Source organism: Plecotus auritus (genome assembly GCF_963455305.1).
Source record: "Plecotus auritus genome assembly, chromosome: 2".
In the NCBI taxonomy this organism is placed as follows: domain Eukaryota; kingdom Metazoa; phylum Chordata; class Mammalia; order Chiroptera; family Vespertilionidae; genus Plecotus; species Plecotus auritus.
The window spans coordinates 144,702,626-144,726,972 of record NC_137771.1 but is presented as its reverse complement, the minus strand read 5'-3'; the positions used below and the strand labels follow the sequence as shown (position 1 = coordinate 144,726,972).

At 41.1% G+C, this 24,347-nt stretch overlaps 1 protein-coding gene across 1 annotated transcript in view; it reads right to left on the bottom strand.

Moving 5' to 3' along the window:
• The window catches only part of CRYBG3 (crystallin beta-gamma domain containing 3), a 130,095-nt gene that overhangs the window by 89,876 nt on the left and 15,872 nt on the right, over positions 1-24,347 (bottom strand). The window contains exons 2-3 of the mRNA XM_080656497.1: positions 19,942-20,008; positions 698-1,128 (exon numbers count right to left, since the gene is read on the bottom strand). Coding sequence (XP_080512623.1) covers positions 698-1,128; positions 19,942-20,008 — 498 coding nt within the window. The remainder of the gene's footprint in view (positions 1-697; positions 1,129-19,941; positions 20,009-24,347) is intronic.

Below are 24,347 nucleotides of genomic sequence, written 5' to 3'. Positions count from 1 at the left end.
TTTAGAGAGAGGAAGGGAGAGGGAGAGAAAGAAAAACATCGATGTCTAACCACCATGCTGTATACCTGAAACTAATATAATATTGGATATCAACTGTAATTAAAAAATAAATAAAATATTCCTTCTAGCTCATCTGAGTACAGGGAAAAACAAATTAGTGACTGTTAATCAAGCAAAGAACATAGGGGTGGTGAAATGCTCCTTGAATCTGTGCAAGATTTCAGTTTCTTGGAGTTGTGGAAAAGGTTAATAAGGCTAGTTTTAGGGATAGAGCCCATTCAATTTCTTCTCTGAACCTCTGAAAGTATATTCCACAAAGAAAAGATACTGACAGAATATGAATACAAACCTTAGGACCATATTTGTTCCCCAAAGAAGACACTGAACACACTGCCTGTTCTAATACAGGAAAAATTCAGACAACAGAAAACACTCCTATTCAAGGAAGTCTTAAATTAGAAGTAAATCTTATTCACTGACAAAGTTAGCACCTACCTAAAAGGTATTAGTATCACCCCCTAACATAGCTCAAAAGGCCCTAGATTACATGTATAGTACACAGAATCATAGAACTTCTTTACTTACTACCAGGAACAGTACAGGATACTTTTTCCAATCCCTTTAATAGATAGTAGAACGAAGGATCAAAAGCTAGGTCCAAAAGCGCAGATTTTGGCTCGAGTAAAACTTAACTTACTTTATGAAGTCACTGGTTTCCTGTTCACTGTCTTGTGTTGTGTCCGAAGAAAAGGCCTCTGAGAGTGCAGCCGAGCTGGACGCCCGCGCTCCTGCCGGCAGGGCCTGGGTTCCCGGGGAGCCCCCGGACAGCCCCCTCTCCTCCCCGGCCCCTTCCCCGTGCTGCTCCCCGGGACTTGGGGAGTCCTTCTCAGTTTTGTCATGGTCATCTTTCAGAGAGGGCTGCTTGGCCTCAGCGAGAGCTGCTTTTCCAGAGATATTGAATAAGTTACCAAGAAACTGAAAAAAGCTTTCTTTTGGCTGTCGATCGCTTTCTCCCGTTTTGCCATCTGAAGTGGGACTGGGAAGGTCCTTGGGCTTTTTGGAATCTCCTGGCACTGGAAGAGCGATTAGCTTCTCAGCATGGTTCCTTCTGTGCTCACTTGGGGGAATCTTTGAAAACAAAACAGAGAATAACAAGCATCATCACTAAAACGTAACTCAGACTGACTTGTAACCTACGACAGGATACATTCTGTGTTGGACCCAGGGACATGTTTATGAATAAGACTGGTGGTTTCTGTTCCCTTGGGACGTTTACAATCTGCTGAAGAGCACAGTCAGCACAACTCCAACAAAGCTGCATAGTCCGTGTCATGAAGAGAGGCACAGCATAGCTGGGAAACCCAGCCCAGCTCTGGTGGCAGTGAAGCAGAGGAGGTAACTCAGGGATGCTTCCCGGAGGAGGTGACCCCTGTAGGAGACCTACAAAGTGACTTTGTGATGCTTGTGCATCTTCTTCCCTCTCCTCTTTCTCCCCTTCTTTGTGTTTAATATGACTGGAGGTCATGGTACAAAAAGAGAAGAGTGAGGGCTTAAGTATGGGGAGATAAGTAAAGGAACAGATTTTGGCAAACTTTATGTGTATTTAAATATAGCCTTTATTATTAAAATGCTAATGGACACTATTTTCAAACACTCGGTATATTAGACAAATAACACCCAAATAGACCTCATCACTTCAGCACTGTGTTAACCCACGAAGCTTCCACGTTATGTAAAGGTGTTAAGAAGATGAGGAAAGACAGCAACATGGCACATCAGTTCAGAGGAAAGCTCTTCATGGTACAACACAAAGTTCTGATAAGCACATTAATGCAAACCATGGACAACACAGGGATTCTTGCAGAGTTAAATACTTCTAGAAGTGCATTTTACCTGCCCATAACTAGGCACTAGTAAAACAAACTCATTCATGCATACTCTGTGTCAGGAAAGATTAAACTGCTATATCAAAGAGCAGGCTGGTGTGGCATCGCACACTCTTCTCCAAAGCTTCATTAGCTTTAGGCCAGTATACCAAGCCACCCTGCCTTCCAAACATGCTCACTCACCTACTTGTAAAAGGAATGTGCTCCCGACAGTATCTGTCAGATGTTATGCTCACTAGTGCTTGTAAAAGGAAAGCTCAAATGTGACTCAAAAAAAAGATCAGGACATCAAGGCAAAAACCACCTTGGGGCACTGCAGGTTCACATGACAAAGTATTGTAAGGAGTTGATCTTCAAGAAGGCAACAGCATGGTAATTATAATGTTATTTGTTCATCTCATTCCCTGTTTTAATCCAAATTCGAAAATAGTTTAAAGGAGTGTTCCACTAACCACTAATCAAACTTAGCCTATGAGAGGCTGAGAAATAATGTATAGAACCCATTAGCCCAGGAAACTAATTTTGAGCAAACAATATTTTAAGTTTATTCCCTTTTCTTTGTGGAATATACTTTCAGAGGTGTCAGGATTTTTTTGAGTAAATACATAGCATTTTTCTCTGTGTAAGGACCTTAACATAATGTGTGAGTCTCTACATTTAGAATATCACCAGCCTTCTGAGGTCACTAAAAGTCTCACCTTTTACTGGTTTCAACTGGAACTTGATCCCACTGCTCTCTATCTCATCCAGCCAACCTTCTGTCATTATGGGAGCCCACACTATAAACTGGCTGCGCCCTCCCCTCACATAAACTGCATAAACAGCCTCTCAGTGTGGCAGGGCAAGATATGCTAGGTGATACTGGAAAATGCTCATGTGTATGTAAGATACACATTTTTGTCCTTTATTCCCTTTAATTCCACCATAATAGTTCTCCCTGAGCCAAATGAACTAACACTATAACACCAATAGAACCGTGATTTTTTGTTATAAATAGTGTGAATGACTGCTCATCCTGGGTAGCTACTCATTACGTCATAAATACAGGCTTACAGTTGTTCATGTGGGAAATAATACAATAATTAATAAATAATAGTGAAGTATGGTAGCAATCATCTCAGGTAGAAACTGCTGTTTGGGTTCTGTGCTTACTTGTTTGCTAAAACAATAGAAAGTTATTTTGATTTTCTGAACTTATGTATGCTATCCCAATACTCCATTGATGATGGTTTGAATATCCCATTGATTGTGATTTCACTGGTTACTGAAGCACATTCTTCTGGGAACCAGGACAGCTCAATTATCCCAAATTGTCTCAGTAGCTACAGATAACGAGTTTCGGTTGACTCAGTGGTCCCGGAATCAGAACAGACCCTAAATTGCCTCAGTAGCTACAGATAATGCATTCCGGTTGACTCAGTGGTCCCGGAATCTGGACAGCACAATTTTTCTAAATTGCCCCGGTGGTCCCAGATAATGTGTTTCTGTTGTCAGTGATTCGTAGATACTTTAGACAACTAACTTGCTCAATTTCGCTTCTGTAACCAGGTTCCTCATTCCAGACCCAAAGATGTAATCGATACTTTTGTGATATTCTGCCAATGTAAGCCAGATGTGGCAAGCTGTTCGGGGCTGCGAGGTCTGGAGCGCTTTAGCCCCTCGTATGCCGCCGGCCTTTAATAAATGACTCCATAATTCGACTTCTTGAGGCGTCCTTTGTAAGATGGGGGTACACTACAACATCAGTATAAGAATAAACTGTACTCACAACTGTAAACCTACTTTTGCCCAACCCTATATTCTTAAAAAGTTTTAGAGATTCACAAAGTCTTTTAAAATTGGGGCAATGGTTTTAAAAAGGGAGAATTAAGAGAACAAGGAGATTACATTTTTTAACTATCAATAAAATCTCAAGACAAATAATTACCGTCAAAAAGAGTATTTATTTCACTGCCTAAATTATTTTCACTTGACAATTTCTTTCAAAGCTATAATAGACTAGTTTCTAAACTGTGATAGAGAAATCACTGGTTTCTCTTTCCCCTAAACTTTTAGCTTCTTTGCTTTTCCAGAATTCCTATATCATAAGTTTACTACAGAGAACTTTTTTCCAGTTTCCTAAAACGTCTTAGTTGCTTAGTCTTCAATGATCTTATGAGAAATTTTTATCAATAACTAAAATCCCCTCAACCAGAAAGAAGTATCTAAATTTAGAAACAAAAACTAGCAGAAAAGAGTACCGTTGTTCCAAGTAAACACAATACATTATTTATGTAATTAAAAATTTTAAGTTTGATCTGAAACAGCTGCTTGCTGCCCTCCGCTTAGACAACAATGAGGTTCAGCCTGCCACAAGCCAGGGCCAGTGTCGCCTGCCAACAGGGCTGTCTGCCATTGTTCCAAAGAGTGAGTGGAATAAAAGCACTTGGGATTCAAGCAAACACTAGTGAAACATTGATTCCAATTGTTCTCAAAGATGTTGGTATTCTGCAAATAAAACATAAAGGCTACCGATGAAGGCATATGTATCTTAGGAATTTAAAATTTTTTCCTTCCTATTCCATATATTATAATGTAATGCCACTAGGTCCAAATTCATCTGTTCTCTTTGCTTTGTGCCCAATGCAAGGAAGTACAGGAAAACATTAGGTACACTGATTAATAAGACAGCTGCGGCTTCACGAGTTTACCGTCTAGTAAGATACACATCATTACATCACTGTGTGGGGCTCACAGGAGGTATGTACACAATGGCAGACACAAACAGCTGAACTGAGGATGGGGAGAAAGCACTGCATAAAGGTGTAACACCTGAGCTTGTTCCTGAAGGGTGAAAAGAGCATTCTAGACACAAAGTATAGCATGTACGGTACAAAGGTACAGAAGAGTGAGGTATGTTTATTATGGCCAGATGTGGCTGGAGAAGATTGGGGCACAGAGGATAGAGACTGAGGCTGATAAGACGACCAATTAAAAGTGAAGGAAGAGGGATAACAGTCACAGATGATTAAGTTTTCTAAACTGAGCAACTATTTGAGTAGTTAAGCCAAAAATGAGTAAGAGAAGTATGAGGGGAGGTGCCTTTGTGTGTGTGTGTGCACGGGGGGTGTTGTTTACAAACTATTTAGATGTGGAATGTTGAATTTTTGGTCCCCTGGTGATGTGCAAGCTGTGGTATCTGGTAAGCAGTCAGAACACAGTTTAAGAATGCAATTGGCAATACACTGGGGTAAAGGGGGACCAACCAAAGAACCTTAGGGAAACAAGATTAAAGGCAGGCACAAGAAGAGAAGAAATCAGTGAGAGAGACGGAGGAGGCCAAAAGTGGGCCAGGTCATCCCCTCCAGAATACTGGTCTCCAACAGCATAAGGACAAAGATTACTTCCAAAAGCAGAGAGGAGTACATGCCAAGTGCCACCATGAGGTCAAGGAAGTCCTCATTCTCTGGTCACTGGTCTTTAAAAACGTCAGGCACACCCCTGACTGGGCATACTCTTCTCTGTTTAGAATGTTCTTCCCCCAGATGCCAGTGTTACTCACTCCCCTCACCTCCTTCAGACATTTACTTATCTCCTCATCGGAAGTTTCTCCAGCCACCCTATTTAAAATAATAAACCCCTCTACTCTGAAATTGCCCATCTCCGCTCTCTGCTTTATTTTTCTTATTTGTTCTTGCCAGTATCAAATACACACACATATTACTTAATACCTGTGTCTTCCTCTAATGTAAAAGCCACAAGGGCAAGGAATTTTGTCTGTTTCAGTCATGCAGTATTTCTAATACCTTGAAATGGACCTGACAATAAGACCCAAAAAATGCTCAAATATTTGTTGGATTAATAAACGAAGGAAAGAAGAGTACAGAGAAGCCCCTGGAATGCAGGAGAAACAGTCCTAACAGCTCAGGAATTTGTGAGCACAGCCCCAAACTCAGGGTGGTAAGCAGTGAGTAAGTAGCAAGGAAACAGGAACAGCCCACAAATGGAAGGGAACACGTTTGAGAGATTTTTTTAACCAGAAAAAAATGAAAGACGAGATGACAGTTTAAAATTCAAGACACAAAAAAATGGCTTTTTGTTCCTGTTTTGTGGATCAGTTCTATAGCTGTTGGAGGGAGTGACTACTGTGTAAGAAGGAAGGATGACAGGTTTCAGGAAGAAAAGCAGAGGTAATGAGATAGACCACTATAGTCTCTAACACTTTTTTCAGTATTATATATATTTTAAATTTATTGGGGTGACATTGGTTAATAAAATTATAGGTTTCAAGTGTACAGTTCTGTGACACGTCACCTGAAGATTACATTGTGCATCTAATACTTGTAATAAAGGGACAGTATTAGCCTTGCAGAAGAACAGGGACATTTCCTCTTCCAAGTAAAGCGGTAAGAAAGTGGCTAAAGTCAGCAATTCGTAAGCAGAAAAGACAAAGATGACGAGAAAGGTCTGACAGTGGCCCTGGCCTCAATAAGGTGAGAGGAGAGATGACGAGCTAGAGGAGGGACGCAGAGGAGGAGCTGGGGCTGGGGAAGACTGGAAGAGTGTTTCTGGGAAATGCAACAACAGGCTGAAAGCAGGTATGCCAAGCAGCAGTTAGGGTCAATGTGAACTCTGAAGTATTCACTCATTTAATAATGAACAGCAAGACACTATTCGAGGTGCTTAGATGCAGCAGTAAGAAAATACACCAAAGTCCTGCTTTCACAGAGCCTACATTCTAGTGATGTAAGAACTGATTGGTGGGTCCAACTGGCATCTGTTTGTCACCTCTTCAATTAGCCTCTAGCAGGTGGCAGGTGCTATCCCAACATGGTGACTGGCACAGGGAACAAGGACAAGAAGGACAAGGGATTAGGAGTGTCATCAAGGGAAGAGTATGTTGCGTGGAAAACAGGGAAGGGCCAGGTGACTCTTCCTTTACTGTTTCAAGTACCTGGCTTGGTCATCCCTAAAGCTCTACCTTCATGTACACAGTAAGGATGATCCTTCAGAACCCCCTAACCCAGTTCCTTAGCGCCCTCAACTCTAATGACCTCCACTTCCACTGTGCCTCTGCTTGCCCCTTTGGCCAACCCTCGGCTGTCCGTGCCCATAACCACCCCCACCTCTGACCCTCATGTGCAGGCATTCCTATGTCCACAGCCTCTCATCTTCCCGGCTCTCCTACTCACTGTCCAGGTGTACCCACCAGTTCTCCTGCCTCTTCACAGCGTCTGTCCTTTCTTACCCTGTCCCTTTCAGTTCCTACAAATGTTCTTACCTTCTCTATCCAAACATCTAATTTGAGGCCAATAACCTCAAAGCCTCTTTTATTTGTCCCTTGGTCATCCCCACCCAGAAACATTCCAGTTTGATCTTTTCCATATGAGTGAATGAGCCTTGCTTTAGAAACCCACAGGAAAATGCACAGCTATGCAGATTCAGACTGCCAGCAATTCACAATTTACAGCGCCTGCTGGAAACCAGTCTGCAATCTTCCCCCATTCTCCACAGCAGCTATTTTTAACCTTTCCCACATCCCTTGCTACCTCCTCCACTGTCCCACTCGCTTGCTCAGCAGAGGGTCCTACCTTCTGTTTCATGGAGACACTCCCTCTAGCTCTGACTCCACCTACCCCCTACCTGCACCACAGCTGCAGCACCTGTAAATCCTTCTCACAATGAAGGGGGAAAGACTCCTCACCACGGCTAATTCCTCCACCACGGCACCACTTCATAATCCTTCCTGTCTCCTCAGGAACCTCAGTTCAGCATGTGCCCCTCTGTAAACCCACCATGCAGCCCTCCCTCTCTTCACTATGAACCTACTTAAACAGGAGTTGGCAGCCCTCGCCATCTTCTTTACCATTCCTCTCAGTCACTCTTCAAGCCCCAGAGTTCTGGCTTCCTCCTCAACGAGGCGTGACCATGATCTCTCTCAGAGACAATGCCCCACTTGATAACTCAATGACGTTATTTTTCTGTCCTGGTTTTACATGATGCATTACAGAATGTGAGACTGATTCTCTTCCTGAAAACTAGCTTTCCTTTGGCTTCTACGTCATCACTCTGAGGTTTTCGTTCTGCTCTATCTCCTTCAAGTTCGAATTCTTCTAGCCATGCCTTATACATTGTGCTTCTCTGGTCTCCAGCCCGGTCCTGATTTACCTTCATGATCTTCTCATAAAATCTCATTTCCCAGATTTGATTAATCAGACGATTCCCAGACCTGTATTCTCAGCTCAGACTGTGTATCTAGCTGTCAACCAGCCTTCCATACCCACCTGCATGCTTCACTGGAACCTCAAACTCAGTCCATCCCAAATGGACCCTGACCATGATATGTCTCCATTCTTCCATTTTCTGTAAACTACAACATTCCCATTTGTTAAATAAGTCAGATAGAACATCAGGACACTATGCCCTGTCCCCCAGAAGACTGCCAGCAGCGACTTAACTTGTTTCCTTGTTTCCATTCCCACAGTCTAACCTCCAGACAAAGGCCAGAGCAATCTTTTAGAATTCAAATTTGACCATCCTTAAAGGCCTCCAAGAGCCATCAGGATAAAATCCACACTCCCTAGCATAGCATTCAAGGTCTTGGTGGATCTAGCTCCTGTGTTCTCCGATTTTATCTCCTGTAACTCACTGTGCCTGCAATGTCTAATGCCATCATATGCACTCTTATTCATTTTCTGCCCCCTCCCCACCCCCGCCGCCCCACCATCTCTCCTTCCTTCCCACTCTGACTATAGCATGTTTTTGCACTTGCTATTCCTACTGCTGACGCCACTTATCTCTCACCATTGTTGACTGGGAAATTCCTACTACAACTCAAGTTTTTCAGAATGGAAAATGCCTATATATGATCTTCCAATGGACACCCCGAAGATCTTTTGTTTTCCCTGCCACCACCACAAGGTGAAGGCAACAATTTCACATGCTTTCATCATCAATAGTAATATCACCTACAATTGTTAACAGTTACTAAAATCTGGTATTCGTATATAAAAACCAGCTGCTTAATAGCGAATTCTAGTTTGTTTTCTAAGACATCTGGCTACAACACATTGGCAAATTTGTTAATAACTGAAATTCCACCATCAAGAGTTGAAATTTCCTCAATTTTGAGGAAAGTTTTTATTATCAGTTTATTATTACTGATATCTTAAGTTACCTATAGTTTATGTAGTGCTAAATTTTTGAATAAAAATCACTCTTTATTTACCTTTATCATAATGAATTTGGTTTGTGGTTGGTTGTCTGATTAACTCCATATAGACTACTGACATATTTGCCTCAACAAAATTTTTCAGTAAACGGATTTTACCACTAATATTAATGAGCTATTTATCCCCCTCTCCCGTTAAGTAATTTTGCTTGAAAGATAACATTATCTTTTTATCACATAATTATTTTTTCACTACAAAATTAGAACAGGTAAACAGGTTGGCCATCACCTATTTTGCCCTAAGCTGGTTATCATTTAACATAACGAATAAGTTTCCTGCAACTTGTATGTCATGACACCAGTGTTGTGATCAGTGCTGAGATGCCACAGTAATTTGTTACAAAATTAGTTAAAGAGGTAAAATCTCACTTTTTTAAATGCTGTAGAATGGAATCAAGGTTATATATCTGTGGTGTTACTTTCAATTTTTCATTTCCATGTAATTTCTGATAAAATGACACAGTTATATATAGTGTGCTAAATAAGCACCCTTAACCCCAGGTGACCCAGGACAGTCATCTATCATATGTGTCAGGGGAAAATAATAGGTAAAAACTGCTGATCTAAGTAAGAAAAGTCTGAGCTACATGTAGCAATGGGTATGGAAAGAAGGGCTGCTGATGGGCCTTGGCACAAGAGGAGGGAAAAAAAAATTGTAGAATCATTCCCAGATGTGAAGATTGAGTAACTCGTGGCACACTTTAGCAGGATAGGGAATTCAGAAAGAAAAGGAAATTAAGATGAAATACACGGAATTCAGTTTTTTTAGTATGTCCAATCTCATACCCAGTAACGTGCCCAGGAAAGGCCAATCCACAAACTGGTTCTATCTCCCTGAAGCTCAGGAGTGGACGGAGAGATGTGTGCTTTGTCATAGGCTGAGGAGTAGGTAGCAACCAAATCCCCCAGGGCAGGTGTGGAAGGTGAGAAGAGAAAGGAACAAAATGACATAACAGGGAAAAGCCATTCCTTCCTGTTGTGGTATAAAGATTTCTCCAACGAAAACACTAGGCCAGAATAAGAGATGTTTTTAATTCTATGCGAGCTTTTTGGAGTCCCCTTTAATGTTCTCAATGTCTGGCACTCATGGAGGTAAATTTATTCCCAGAAATCTAGAGTATGTGCATGACTCATCTAGTTTTCACTTTGATAAGGGACTCCATCATACCACAAAGTAGGACCACTCTAGGCCTATGATAGGCTGGCGCTGCTGCAAATCAAAACCAGTACCCTACAATATATCCAACACCCCCAAATTCCGAGATATCAAGGCCCCAGACCGGCACCAGCCATACTGCAGGATGAAGCCTGGCTGTCCCTCTCGCCATCTGAGCTGCACAGTGACACAGTGCAGTCTCCACCTCACACATCCTGACAGCACCCAGACTGTATAAAGCAGCAGGGGGTGGGGACTTTGGACTTCTAGCTAAAGTTCAATATGTATACCTTCTCGCATACCTTCTTTTCAAATATTACAGAGAATCAATGTTTCTAATAGCCGATTTCTATATTATTCATCCAGAAAAAATCAGTACCACTCTCAAGCAAAGAGTTATTGCTAAGTTTCAGCCAGACTTTCTATGGCAAGAAGACAGCTGTTCCTGAGTTCCTACTTATCAGGCATAGTGCACTGCTATACATGTTACCTCAATTAATTCAACAACATTCCTAGGAAATAAGGACTGAGCACCTTCTACTACAGATCAGCAAACCAAAGTTCAGAGAGGTTGAGTATATTTTTCAATGTTACAAAGCTGCCACCACTTGAAGATCTGGGATTTCAGCCCAGGTATGTCAGATTCCAAAGACTATGCTCTTCCCATCAGTTTACATAAAATTTTAAAACTGTTCCAAAAAGGTGCTATGGTTGGCAGAGGCAGAGAATAGTGGGGCTGATTGTGGGGCTCCAGGCAACTCATTCCTATCAGAACCAGGGCAGCTCTGCTTGAATCTGTTTATACACAGAATTCCAAGAATTTATAGTTGAAAAATAATTTTAAATATGTTTTTACTGATTTTTGAGAGAGAGGAAAGGAGAGGGAAGGAAGGGAGGGGGAGGGGAGGGGAGGGGGAGGGGAGGGGGAGGGGAGGGAGAGGGGAGAGGAGAGGAGGGGAGGGGAGGGGAGGGGAGGGGAGAGGGGAGAGGAGGGGAGGGGAAGGGAGGGGAGGGGAGGGGAGGGGAGGGGAGGGGAGGGGAGGGGAGGGGAGGGGAGGGGAGGGGAGGGGAGGGGAGGGGAGGGGAGAGGAGAGGAGAGGAGAGGAGAGGAGAGGAGAGGAGAGACATTGATTGGTTGCCTCCTGCACACCCCCTAACACAGGCAGCCAATCAATGTTTCTAGGAATCGAACCAGTGACCTCTTGGTGCATGGGACAATGCTCGATGAACTGAGCCACACTGGCCAGAGCTATAATTGAAAAAAACAAAAACAAAAAACTTTTTAAAGTGTTTGTGTGCTTGAAAAAAGAAACGGAAAATCTCAGTATTAAATTGATGTCATATTGCTATTATATCTGTATCACTGAGAAAAATAATAGCAAGCACTTATTAAGGTCATAATTAATTTTTAAAATTAGTTCAGTAACAAATTTTCCCCTAACCAAGAGAACATTTAATACATTTAATTTGACTACCATTTCACCTCTGGCTGAGAAAGAGTTGAAAAAGACCAATAAAGAAAGAAGAGTTGCCAAAACCGGTTTGGCTCAGTGGATAGAGCGTCGGCCTGTGGACTGAAGGGTCCCGGGTTCGATTCCGGTCAAGGGCATGTACGTTGGTTGCGGGCACATCCCCAGTGGGGGGTGTGCAGGAGGCAGCTGATCGATGTCTCTCTCTCATCGATGTTTCTAGCTCTCTATCCCTCTCCCTTCCTCTCTGTGAAAAATCAATAAAATATATATTAAAAAAAAAAAAAAAAAAAAAAAAAAAAAAAAAAGAAAGAAGAGTTATACAAATCAAAATATGAACAGATGCATACGTTTAATATGTTCATCTTACTAAACAGTACTGTATTCTCAATACAGGCATTAATTTAAAGAACAATTAGTGACTATTTTTTCTCCGTGAGATGATCTTGAACTATAATTCTTCTATTTTTATTCTGTATTAATTTAATTTAATTTTTAAATATATTTTTATTTATTTCAGAGAGGAAGGCAGAGGGAGAGAGAGAGCAGCATCTATGATGAGAGAGAATCATCCATTGGCTGCCTCCGGCACACCCCCTACTGGGGATTGTGCCCACAATTCAAGCATGTGCCCTGACCGGGATTTGACTGCAACCTCCTGATCCATAGGCTGATGCTTAACCACTAAACCATATCAGCCAGGCATATTTTTATATATCAATAAACAGTGGCAACAATAAAAAGAAGTGTGTATTCCTTTGCAGTAAGTGACTTATGGGAAGATAAACATAAGTGTTCTGAATCATAAATAACTAACAGTAATGTGCACTAGATTGATACCCCTTGATGATCCATCCATAGAAACATCACAGGCATATTAGCCATTGTTTTTCATAAGGCGCCAGAACCTTCATCAAAGCTGTATGATTAGTTACGGGAAAATTCTAAAGTGGGATGAGAGTTAAATTTCATATAAAGCAGATGTCAAGCTATTGAGAATAAACCTAATCATTATCAATTTATTTAGGCATGTATTGGAGAATCTATAACCTATGATCCAGATTTAATTCACTTTATTTAGCTCATGACTCATTTCTGAAAACAGACTTACTGCCACAGTTCTTTTAATTTTTCAATAGGATTTCCTTTTGACAAATTTAGTTTATGAATATATCTTATAAATTATGTTAAAAAATGTGACACATGATGGTATAGAACTACATCTGAATTCTCTTGCCTCCCCCACAGTGTGAGTTTTGTCAAGTGACAATCTGAGATTCACTTTCTTCCACTATAAAGAGAGATAAAAATTCTGATTAACACTATAGGTAAACCACACATACTGATTTATTTTCTTATCAAAACACTCTAAAGTGATAGTAAAGGGACTCCTTTCTTAAGCTATAAGTACAAAGAAAGGAAGAGAGTAGATATTGGCAGATAAGAAATTTAAGAAAAGGTTTAGAAGGCGAAGGCAGATGGAGTTACAGTAACTGACCAATGAAAGCTTCCACCCTAGTGTCTGCAACAGGGACCCTGATCATACACCAAACAATCCACCCACAGACAACCCGAAATAGCTCATTACTGAGGACACTAAGCACCACTGAAGGCAGCGTGAGAGGAGAGTTAAAAGTAAAGAGTGTGGATGAAACCTTCCAAATGAAGTACTTGAGCCCAGGGTTCTTCCCCATCTCAAGCAGTTTAACAATCCTCCATACCTTCCACCACTTCTGCCTCCCAACCAAATATACATATATACTAGAGACCTGATGTGTGGAATTGTGTGGCCCCGCCCACCCACGCCCGCCTTGACACCTAACTTCTCCACCCAGAGTTGGAGCGTGCCTGGCCCCGCCCCGACCCCTCCGGCCTTCTCTGGCCGCTTAAAGCCCCGCCTTCGGTCCTGCAAGTTGCCTCGGGCTGGTCCCGCCTCCTCCTGGCGCCTCCCTACTTCTGCCCTGTCTCCAGAGCAAGGCGACAGCTCTGCCCTGCCATGCATACAGCCTCCTGCTGAATGGTCGTTATGGCGTGAGGGTGTCACGACCATTAGCATATTAGCTCTTTATTATATAGGATATATATATATATATATATATAGAGAGAGAGAGAGAGAGAGAGAGAGAACACCTCTGAAGATACTGAGACTTTTGGGCAGCTGGATTTGAGGTATCAAAAGTCATCTGTATGGAAATGGCTGAAATGCTGACAATCAATTCTAGAGCTCAAGAGGGATATTGTGTAGAGATCTAAGAGCCAAAAGATGAAGCAGTAACTTTGAAAATATTACTTTAGAAGACTGACATTGAGGAGTGCTGAGGGTCTTAGAGAAACATCTACATAAATAGAAAGTTAGCCAGAAGAGAATCAGTGAAGGAAACAGAAGCAAATGGCCAGAGGCAGGAACTGAAACCAGAAAGTACAATATCATGGAAGCAAAGATAAAAAAGAAAATTTCTGGAAAGGAAGCAAGACTTGGGAAATCAAGTGTCCCAACTGATGAAATAAAATAAGAACTTAAGAAAAAGTCACGGAGAGACCAGCCAGCTGGTGTGGCTTGGTGGTTGAGCGCCGAACTATGAACCAGGAGGTCACAGTTTGATTCCAGGTCAGGGCATATGCCGGGGTTTGGGGCTTGATCCCCAGTAGGACGCGTGTAAGAGGCAGCCAACTAACGATTCTCTCTCATCATTGATGTTTCTATCTCTCTTCCCCTCTCCCTTTCTCTCTGAAATCAATAAAAAAAAAAAAATTTTTTTTTAAAGAAAAAGCCATTGAGTGTGGTTAACAAGAAGCCACCAGATCCATGGAATGACCTTAACTCATTTAACAACTACTTGAGTATCTATAACACAGGTGCCAGGACAGTACTAGGTTTCCCATGCCTGAGGGGACTAGGGGAAAGGCAGGAGTCAGAAAACATTAAGAAGACAGTAAAGCCCCGCCAGTGTTGCTCAGTGGTCGAACACTGAACTACGAACCAGGAGGTCATGGTTCGATTCCTGCTCAGGACACGTGCCTCGGTTTCAGGCTCGATCCCCAGTAGGGGGCATGCAGGAGTCAGCTGATCAATGATTCTCTCTCATTGATGTTTCTATGCCTCTCTCCCTCTCCCTTCCTCTCTCTGAAATCAATAAAAACATATTTTTTTAAAAAGGCAGTATAATCTCATACACTCATGTGTAAGTATTTTCACTGATAGATCACCTAGGGCAGTGGTCAGCAAACTGTGGCTCGTGAGCCGCGGTTTGCCGCTCTGTTGACTAATGAGTTTGCCGACCACTGCCTTAGGGAAACACACTTAAAAAACATCTTAATAATGTACTAATGTCTTTAACCTGAAGTCAAAACTTCTGGGTAAGGGTAATGCCTTAGCAGTGGTCAGCAAACTCAAACTCGCGAGCCTCAGTTTGCCGACCACTGACCTAGGGCAAGGGAAACAAAGGAAAAAATTAACAAGTGGGACTACATCAAACTAAAAAGCTTCTTCACAGCAAAAGGAACCATGAACAAAATGAAAATGGAACCTACTGATAGGAAAACATATTTGCCAATGATACATCTGATAAGGGTTTAATTTAAAAAATATACAAAGAAGTTATACACCTCACAACCAGGAAGACAAACAATCCAATTAAAAAATGGGCAAAGGACCTGAATAGACACTTCTTCAAAGAGGACATACAGATGCCAATAGACACATGAAAATAGGCTCAAGGTCACTAATCATCAGAGAGATACAAATTAAAACTAAAATGAGGTACCACTTCACACCTGCCATCAACAAATCAACAAATGTTAAGTGTTGGCCAGGATGTAGAGAAAAGGGAACCCTAATATGCTACTGGTGGTAGGAATGCAGACTGGTACAGCCACTATAGAAAAGAGTATGGAGATTCCTCAAAAAATTGAAAATGGATCTGTTGTTTGATTCAGCAACCCCACTTCTGGGAGTCCTATATAATAAAAGTGTAATATGCAAATTGACCATCACTCCAACTCACTAGATGTCTGCCCCCATGTGAACACAAGATGACTGCCACAAGATGGCCAGCAGGGACCAGGGAGGGACCAGGCCTGCAAGGGAGGGCAGTTGGGGACAATCAAGCCTGCAGAGGAGGGCAGTTAGGGGTGACCAGGCCGACAGAGGAGGGAAGTTGGGGGTGACCGAGTCTTCTGGGAAGGGCAGTTGTGGGGGACCCAAGCCTGCAGGAGAGGGAAGTTGGGGGTGACCAGGCCTGCAGGGGAGGGCAGTTGGGGGGGGGGACCAGGCTGGCAGGGGAGGGCAGCTAGGGGTGACCAGGCCTGCAGGGGAGGGCAGTTAGGGGCAACTGGGCTGGCAGGGGAGCAGTTAAGCATCAATCAGGCTGGCAGGGGCGTGGTTAGGGGGTGATCAGGCTGGCAGTCAGAAGCAGTTAGGGGCAATCAGGAAGGAAGGCAGGTGAGCAGTTGGGAGCCAGCAGTCCTACATTCATAGCAGTGCAATTTATAATAGCTAAGATCTGGAAACAGCCCAAGTGCCCATGAGTAGATGAGTGGATAAAAAAGCTAAGGTACATTTACACAATGGAATACTCTGTGGCTATAAAAAAGAAGGACCTCTTACACTTTGATACAGCAAGGATGGACCTGAAGACTATTATGCTAAATGAAATAAGCCAGTTAGAGAAAGACGAGTATCATATGATCTCACGTATATGTAGAATCTAAAGGATAAAATAATCAACAAAATAAGTCCAGAGGTATGGAACAGAACAATAGATCTCAATGGGGGAGGGATTTGGGAGAAGAGGGCACAGGAAGAGATTAACCAAAGAACATATGTGCACATATGCATAACTCATGGACACAGACAATAGCATGGGGAAGGCCTGGGGTAGGGCAGGGGTTGGGTGGAGTGGGGCAAAAAGAGAGAAAATGGGAGACATCTGTGATTCTGGCAACAACAAAATAAAATAAAATAGCACCATAAAAGATTAAAAAAGAGAAAGCATTAAGAATTGAACAGTGGGGGTTGGGCAGAGAGAAAAAAGAATTAAACAGTGATTAAGACCAACTTTCATAAGAAATGTTTGGATAACAGGTAGGAGTGAAGAAAAAAATAGACTGAAAAGAAACCCAGACTCCTAAAATGAAAAAACCAAACAAACAAACAATAAAACCCCACCACAAACGATTGTGTTTTATATATTCAGAGAGAAATAGAAGAAGCCAGTGAAGATGGAGGGATGCTTGCAGTCAAGGCAAGGCCCAAGAGAAGGCAGGAATTATGTGAACAATACTACTGGTAGGGGTCTTTAGGGCGTTTAGCCTCAGAAGGGAGAAAGGGATGACTATTCCTCTGATGTAGGTAGAAGGGAGCAGAGCTTTAAAACCTGTCCCTCTTTTAAATAGCAGTAGACGTGAAAGCAGCAAGAGTCTAAAGCTGCAACAGAAGGTTGTAGAACCCGCAGAGAAGTAAAGGTAGAATGGGAACTACCTGTAAGTTTTGCCAGCTAGATATAAAAACCTAATATAAAAAATATTCATATTACAGTGGAATGGCAGGTACAAGTGTAACAACTAGCTCTAATGTTAGCAAAACAGCAAAATGTGTATAGTCATGCACTGAATAACGGCGTTGCAGTCAACAATGGACCGCATATACTGCAGTGATGCTGTAAAATAATAATGGAGCTGAAAATTCCTATCACCTGGCATTGTAGCCCTCACTGTAGGGCAATGTATTACTCATGTTTGTGGTGATGCTGCTGTAAGCGTTGCCAGTTGTATAAAAGTACAGCATATACAATTATGTACAGTACATAATACTTGATGATAATAAATGACTATGCTACTGGTTTATGTATTTACTACACTTTTATTGTTGTTTTAGAGTGCATTCTTTCTTCCTATTTAAAAAAAGGTTGCTGTAAAAGAGTATGTCATGGCTCTGGCCAGGTAGCTAAGTTGGTTAGAGCACCGTGCTGGTATGACAGGTTGTGGATTCAATCTCCAGTCAGGGCACATACAAGAAACAGCCAACAAATGCAAAAATAAGTAGAACAACAAACCAATGTTTCTGTTTCTCTCTCTCTTCCTCTGTAAAATTAATATTTAAAAAAAAACAGAGTATGTCATAATATGCTGGCAGCAATCTCATGTGGTGTTTACATATCCTGATTACATAATCTTGGATAGACCTTGATTTAATCTTATGTTTTGTATAGTAACATGCTGTTCAGGTTTGTAGCCGAGGAGAACAGGCTATGCGGTTTAGCCTAGATGTGCAGTAGTCTACCATCCAGGTTTGTGTAAGTGCACTCTGTGATGTTCATACAATGACAAAATCGTCTAATGATGCATTTTTCAGAATGTATCTGCCATTAAGTGGCACACGACTGTATAGCATATAAGTGATATTTCAAGAACTAAAAATGGAATGATGTCTGAAGATGGTCAAATGCTCAGGCTACCCCTGTCAGAGTTCCATGGAGCCTGTTCTATTACAGGCTAGCTGGACTGCCCAGGTATCAGTAACCTTATAGGCCTCAAATCATAAAGAGAAACAGTCTCATCACTGTGAGTCATATTTACTTGAGGGCCCAGATCCCAAATTGAACTGTCCTGGGCACTCAAAACAAGATATTAAGAAGGGATAGAAAATATTGTAATCATGGAGACCTCGCCACTATATCCGTCCACCATATATACTTACTGAATCCACAAAGATGTGGCTTTCTAGATGAAATATCTGCAGGTGGAAAGTAGCACTACTGGAAATTAATGTCTGAAGGCCAAGTTTGGAGACCGAAGGTTTTTTACAGTGAGATTAGAGCTGAAGTAGTACACTCTCCGTTATAGGCTGAGTAGAGAAACAAGCAGACACCAAGAGGGGAGAAGGGAACAAGAACAGGAAGGTTTGGTGAAGGTCAAGGGTGGGGACAGAGGCTATGAGGGATTAAGAGATGGAATGACAAGAGTTGGCAGCCAAAGAAACTTCGAAGTTTGAGATCTCACAAGTAACACCTCCTGTGAAGCCATTCAAGGGCAAGGTTGCATGTATAGTATTGGAAGTGAGAATTTTGAATTTGAAGTGAGAATTTTGAAGAAGGGAGGAAGAAAGCTATAGAGTCTGTGCAGTGATAAACTAGCAGGTTGGCTAACAACTGACTGCAAGATGGGAGGGGGGAGATGTTATAAAACCTGGGGGCAGGATTTTGTAGCCGAACTCACAAAGGAATAAAGAAAGATAAGGGAAGCAAGGTGATCCTGATTTATTCTTTCATTAAAGTTCTAAAAAAAACACCCAGATATTGATTTTTTTCTTTCAAATAATATTTATATTGCTTACAATGATGGGGAAGGCAGGACTAAAGAATGAAACACCAGCTTTATCTTGACCATATCTATTGTATTTGGACCTTACATAATGTTTAAAAGTGCCCACATAGGTAATGAAGAATTCAGATGACTTTCTGGTCCTTCCACTGACCAAACTAAGCTACCCTAAAATCCCTGGAAAGCACACACCTTCTCCTTGCCTGACTGTCACAAATCAGATATAAAGAAAATAACTGGGGTCAAACTCTACGAATGTTGGACTGCTACCAAAATGTGACCACATACCTGGCCTCACATCACCAAACAACACTGACACCTAATTTATAGAAAATCCCTATTAGCGAAAAGAAATGTTACAAGGTTTAGTGATTTTCAAGGTTTTTTTTTTAACCACACTTGTCCATAACTATCTAGAATCTAGTATACTTCAGAAGCAAAGAAAGCCAGTTCATATGTGAGCTGACCAAATATATCATTACATACTAATGACACGTGAGAACGTTGTTAACTTCTACCCTCAAAAGCATCTTTAGTTGTCAGCAGCTTTTGAGAAAACACAACATAAATCAAAGATCTCCCTAAAGAAAGAGGCTGTGATCCAATTTACAGATTAGAAAACTAAGTCACAAAAAAGTTAACTACTTCAGCTGAAGGCTACACAGCCGGTTAGTGGCCTAGCTGGGATAAGAACCCCCCACTCTTTCAACTCCCTCAGTGCCCTTCTCCCCCCACCTTTACCCCACCCCCAGATGCAAATGTCTGGTAGAGCTGGGCTGGATTTCCACATAAAGTGCTCTTTGGGGAATGTAAAATGAGATGACAGAATCTAAAAAGTAAGAATGAGCAGGCATTAAGAAAAATATTTGCTTGATATAAAACATGTATTTAAAACTATACCTTTACTGCTTCTGATGAAAGTACATTTTCCTTTTTCTGACTTGTACTCATGGGCTCATTTTCAACACTGAAAAATAAAAACCACAATTTATTTTGAAATAAAAAGGTAATTACTAAAATCAGACAGTTTCTGTGTTGAAAGCAAACACTGAAAGGTTCTTTATGTGCAATGCTCAAAAGATTCATATACAAATTGTTATACTAAGAATATGTTGATTTGAATCTCTACACTTGAAAAACACATTAAAAAATGCTCATCCAGAAAAGGTGAAGGAAAAGATGTACCAATTGCCAGTTATAAACATAGTCACAGGGATGTAAAGAGCAGCACAGGGAATATAGTCAATACGATTGTAATAACGATGTGTGGTGTCAGAGGGCTACTAGACTTACTGGGGGATCACTGTTGTAAGGTACATAAATGTCTAACCAATATGCTAAACACCTGAAAATAATAATATTGTATGTCAACTGTAATTGAAATTTAAAAAAAATGCTCATCCAGGCTTCAGAAATTTTTGCGAGTCCACTGTGTGTTATATTTTCTTATGTTGATAATCAGCATCACAGGAATGAGTACCGATGTACAACTATCATAATCTTGGAAAGAACTAGCGCTCTTTGCTTTTATTTATATTAAGGTTCTCCATAGCCTGATTTTTTTGAATGCCTATGCCAAGTGCTATTTGAAATAAATTCCTACTCAAGTTTTTATAAACATGTAGGGTCACCTAGTGAGGCTGGGGACTACTCAAAATAGTTGCAGGTTTATCTAGCCCCAGGTGTGCCCCAGATGGCTCCCGAAGAATCTGATTTTCCAAATAGTCAATTTTAATTGTCTTGTTTGGAATACTTTCACAGATGCCCTTTCAAATGGCATAATAAACTACTGTGGCTATTAGACACATATGCATTTTAGGTCTAAACATTTGTATCTCTAAGTTTGTATGTTATCTTGTTTTCATATTTTCATAACCCTAGACAAATAAAGTAGCTCCACTCTTGAGAGTATCTGGAAATTGACATGCTGGGAATTGTGGTTGGCCTGGAGGGTGTAAGAACAAGTAGGTCAGGGGCTTTGTAAAACTTGGTCTGATACACAAACTAATAATACAGTTTGGTACAAGTTATAACTGCTGAATGAACAAAATGCTATGGACCACAGAGGAATCAAGGAACAACTGTCTACTCAGTGAAGTGCCCACAGAGGAGGTACAAAGGCAGAAGGTAGTACAGAATATGGCATTTTCGGAAAACCATGTTTTGTTTGTTTTTTGTTTTGTTTTGTTTTGTTTTTAAATATATTTTATTGATTTTTTACAGAGAGGAAGGGAGAGGGATAGAGAGCTAGAAACATCAATGAGAGAGAAACATCGATCAGCTGCCTCCTGCACACCTCCCACTGGGGATGTGCCCACAACCAAGGTACATGCCCTTGACTGGAATCGAACCCAGGACCCTTCAGTCCGCAGGCCGACGCTCTATCCACTGAGCCAAACCGGTTTCGGCTGTTTGTTTTTAATATAAAAATGGAGCACAGGGACTCTTGACAGGCTAGAGATGAGATTGAGACCAGAGGTTAGTGGATGCCAGACTATGAAGAACCTGCCTGATGTGTGACAAAATGTGACCTTTGTCCTACTAGCACTCAGGCAGGGACAAGCCTAAAGCAGGGGAGTGAGAGAATGTGGAAAATCACAGAATCCTGGGGCTTGGTGAAGAGGGGATGGGAAGGAGGACTCAGGAGGCGGCAACAGCTCAGATCAGATAAAGGCCACACCATGCAGATGGGATGGAAAGAGAGGACGCAATTTATGATCCTTAACTTTTCCATCCATAAAATCCAGTTCAATTATGCAGAGTCAGGGAACAAATGGTAGTGATCAAAAAACAAAGAAAAGTTAGTAAGATCGTGAACACCTGGAAAATATAATGGATTAAACTGTCATTGGGTCTCAGACTCTATGTAGGAATAGATGGGCTAATAAGATACAGCTATGCTCTGAACCCTTTTAAAAGCAGTAAGAAAAGCAAGCATGTAAACAAGATAAAGATAAGAACTGTGTGTTTAACATAAGGAAATCCTACAGGAAAAAACAGAGACAAAGGTAGAAAATAAAATAATATTGTACAATACAGAATTGTGACCTATATTCATATGCATATCTATAAAGTAAGAATGTCTAAATAGTTATTTTTACAGTAAATGGATTATCTCTTTTTTTTTCTATTTTACTAGCCTTATCTTTTGCCACGGTTGTTTACAATTCAGTTTTTTTAAAAAAATTAAATGTCAATTGATACTGGTCTACTTAAAGCTGAAATAAAAAAGTGATTGGCAAAATACATGTAAAAAGAGCAGATTTTAAAGATTTGGGGCATAATTTTAAAAATAATACTGACCTTGATGATATAAGTGTATTATCTAACTACAATAAATTTTACATGACATACCTAAAATCTGTCTATACATACAACAAGCATTTGAAACTTACTGCCTTGGTGAGATTGTAAATGAAATGGTAAAAATTTCTTTCCAATACAAATGCTCTGCAGAAAGGGCAGCTTTGGGACCACGGGCTAAGGCAGAACACAGTATTCTCAAGTAGCTGTAATTACTTCCATGCTGAGAACATACACCAAATAGCAGAAAACCACTGTTGTAGGTCAGCACGTAAGTTACTCTGCACTGAGCCAACAGCTAAAGAATATAAAGTCAAAATCACCCAAATAAGTTAATACCTGACACTTCATAAAACTTTCTGAAACTTATATTGTATTTAAGTTTCATGAATCTTATTGCTAAACCAAAATTTCAGAATGTGTTGAGTTTTAAAGCAAACAACTCATTTTAAAATTTTGGATTCGCTATACCAATCACTGGTTCAGCCCTAGCCAGGTTGCTCAGTGGTTAGGGCACTGGCCAGCGGACTGAAGGGTCTTGGGCTCTACTCCAGTCAAGGACACATACCTTGGTTGCAGGATTGATCCCTGGCCCCAGTTGGGGCATGTGCAGGAGGCAACCAATTGATGTGTCTGTCTCACATAGATATTTCTTCTCTGTGCCTCTTTCCCTCCCTTCCTCTCTCTCTAAAAATCAATGGGAAAAATATCCTCGGGTGAGGATTAAAAGAAAAACAAATTAAAAACCACTCGTTTAATTAGAGCTTCTCCACTTTCCTAGATTATGAGAGCCCCTTCTAACTTGCTCTCTGGCATGTTCCGGACTGCCCAGCTTCAATCCATTCTTCCTGTTAATCTGATCATGACACTCTGCCATCCAAAAAACCCTTCAGCAAGTCTCTACCAGTTGATGAATAAAATGAAGTCCTTAGCATACTGTAAGTTATTCATGATGTGGCTCACAGAACCCCTTCCCATTCTTAGAATATGCCAAGTTCACATGCCAATAAGCCACTTTCTTCTCCTGCAACAACCTGTCCCACCCTGTCCAACTCTTAATCCTATACAATTTACAATTTAGTTCTATTTTACTCTTTTTGTACTCTCACTACCCCACATACATACATTTCTGCACTTTTAAACGCCGCCGCCCCCCCCCCCCCCACCACACACACATATATTTTATTGATTTCAGAGAGGAAGGGAGAGGGAGAGAGAGATAGAAACATCAACAATGAGAGAGAATAACTGATCACCTCCCTCCTGCAAGGCCCCCACCAGGTATTGAGCCCACAACCCAGGCATGTGCCTTGACTGGGAATCGAACCTTGACCTTCTGGTTCATAGGTCAAAGCTCAGCCACTGAGCCATGCTGGTTGGGCCATTTCTGCTCTTTAACACAATGGTTGGTTGTCCATTTGTTTAACTAGAATTTGAAGCCATTAAATTCAGAAACTGTAACATTCATGTCTCCAGCTCAGAGCCTAGCCTTGTGCCTGGTATGATAAAGGCACTCAACTATCCTTTGTTAATAAAAAAATAATTGGTATCAAAGAGGTTCTTCACTTGTGCCTGCTTACCTTAATCAGAAAACACTGTTCCATTGGGAACAATGTAATAATATACAATATTCTCTTTTTCTTAATGAAATGTGTGTGCGCGTATGGATGTGTGTGTATGTATATATACGTATACACACACACACCCCTTGAAAAAATGTACTATAACTAATATTCTGTATCATCTTTCTCTAAAGGAATAAAGAGGAAAGTGGAGCCAGAGGAAGAAATTTACTCAACAGGAATAAGGTCATTTTCAGTTGATTTAAAAACAAAACACAAAAAAATCAGAAGAGAGTAGATAAAGATACTTTAAACAATAGATACTTAGGTATCTGCTTGTTAAAAAAAATAACAGAAGAGAATCAAAGGTTTGGAGTGGTACTCTCAGACCTTTAAAAATACAAGGGAAACGCCCTGACTGGTTTGGCTCAGTGGATAGAG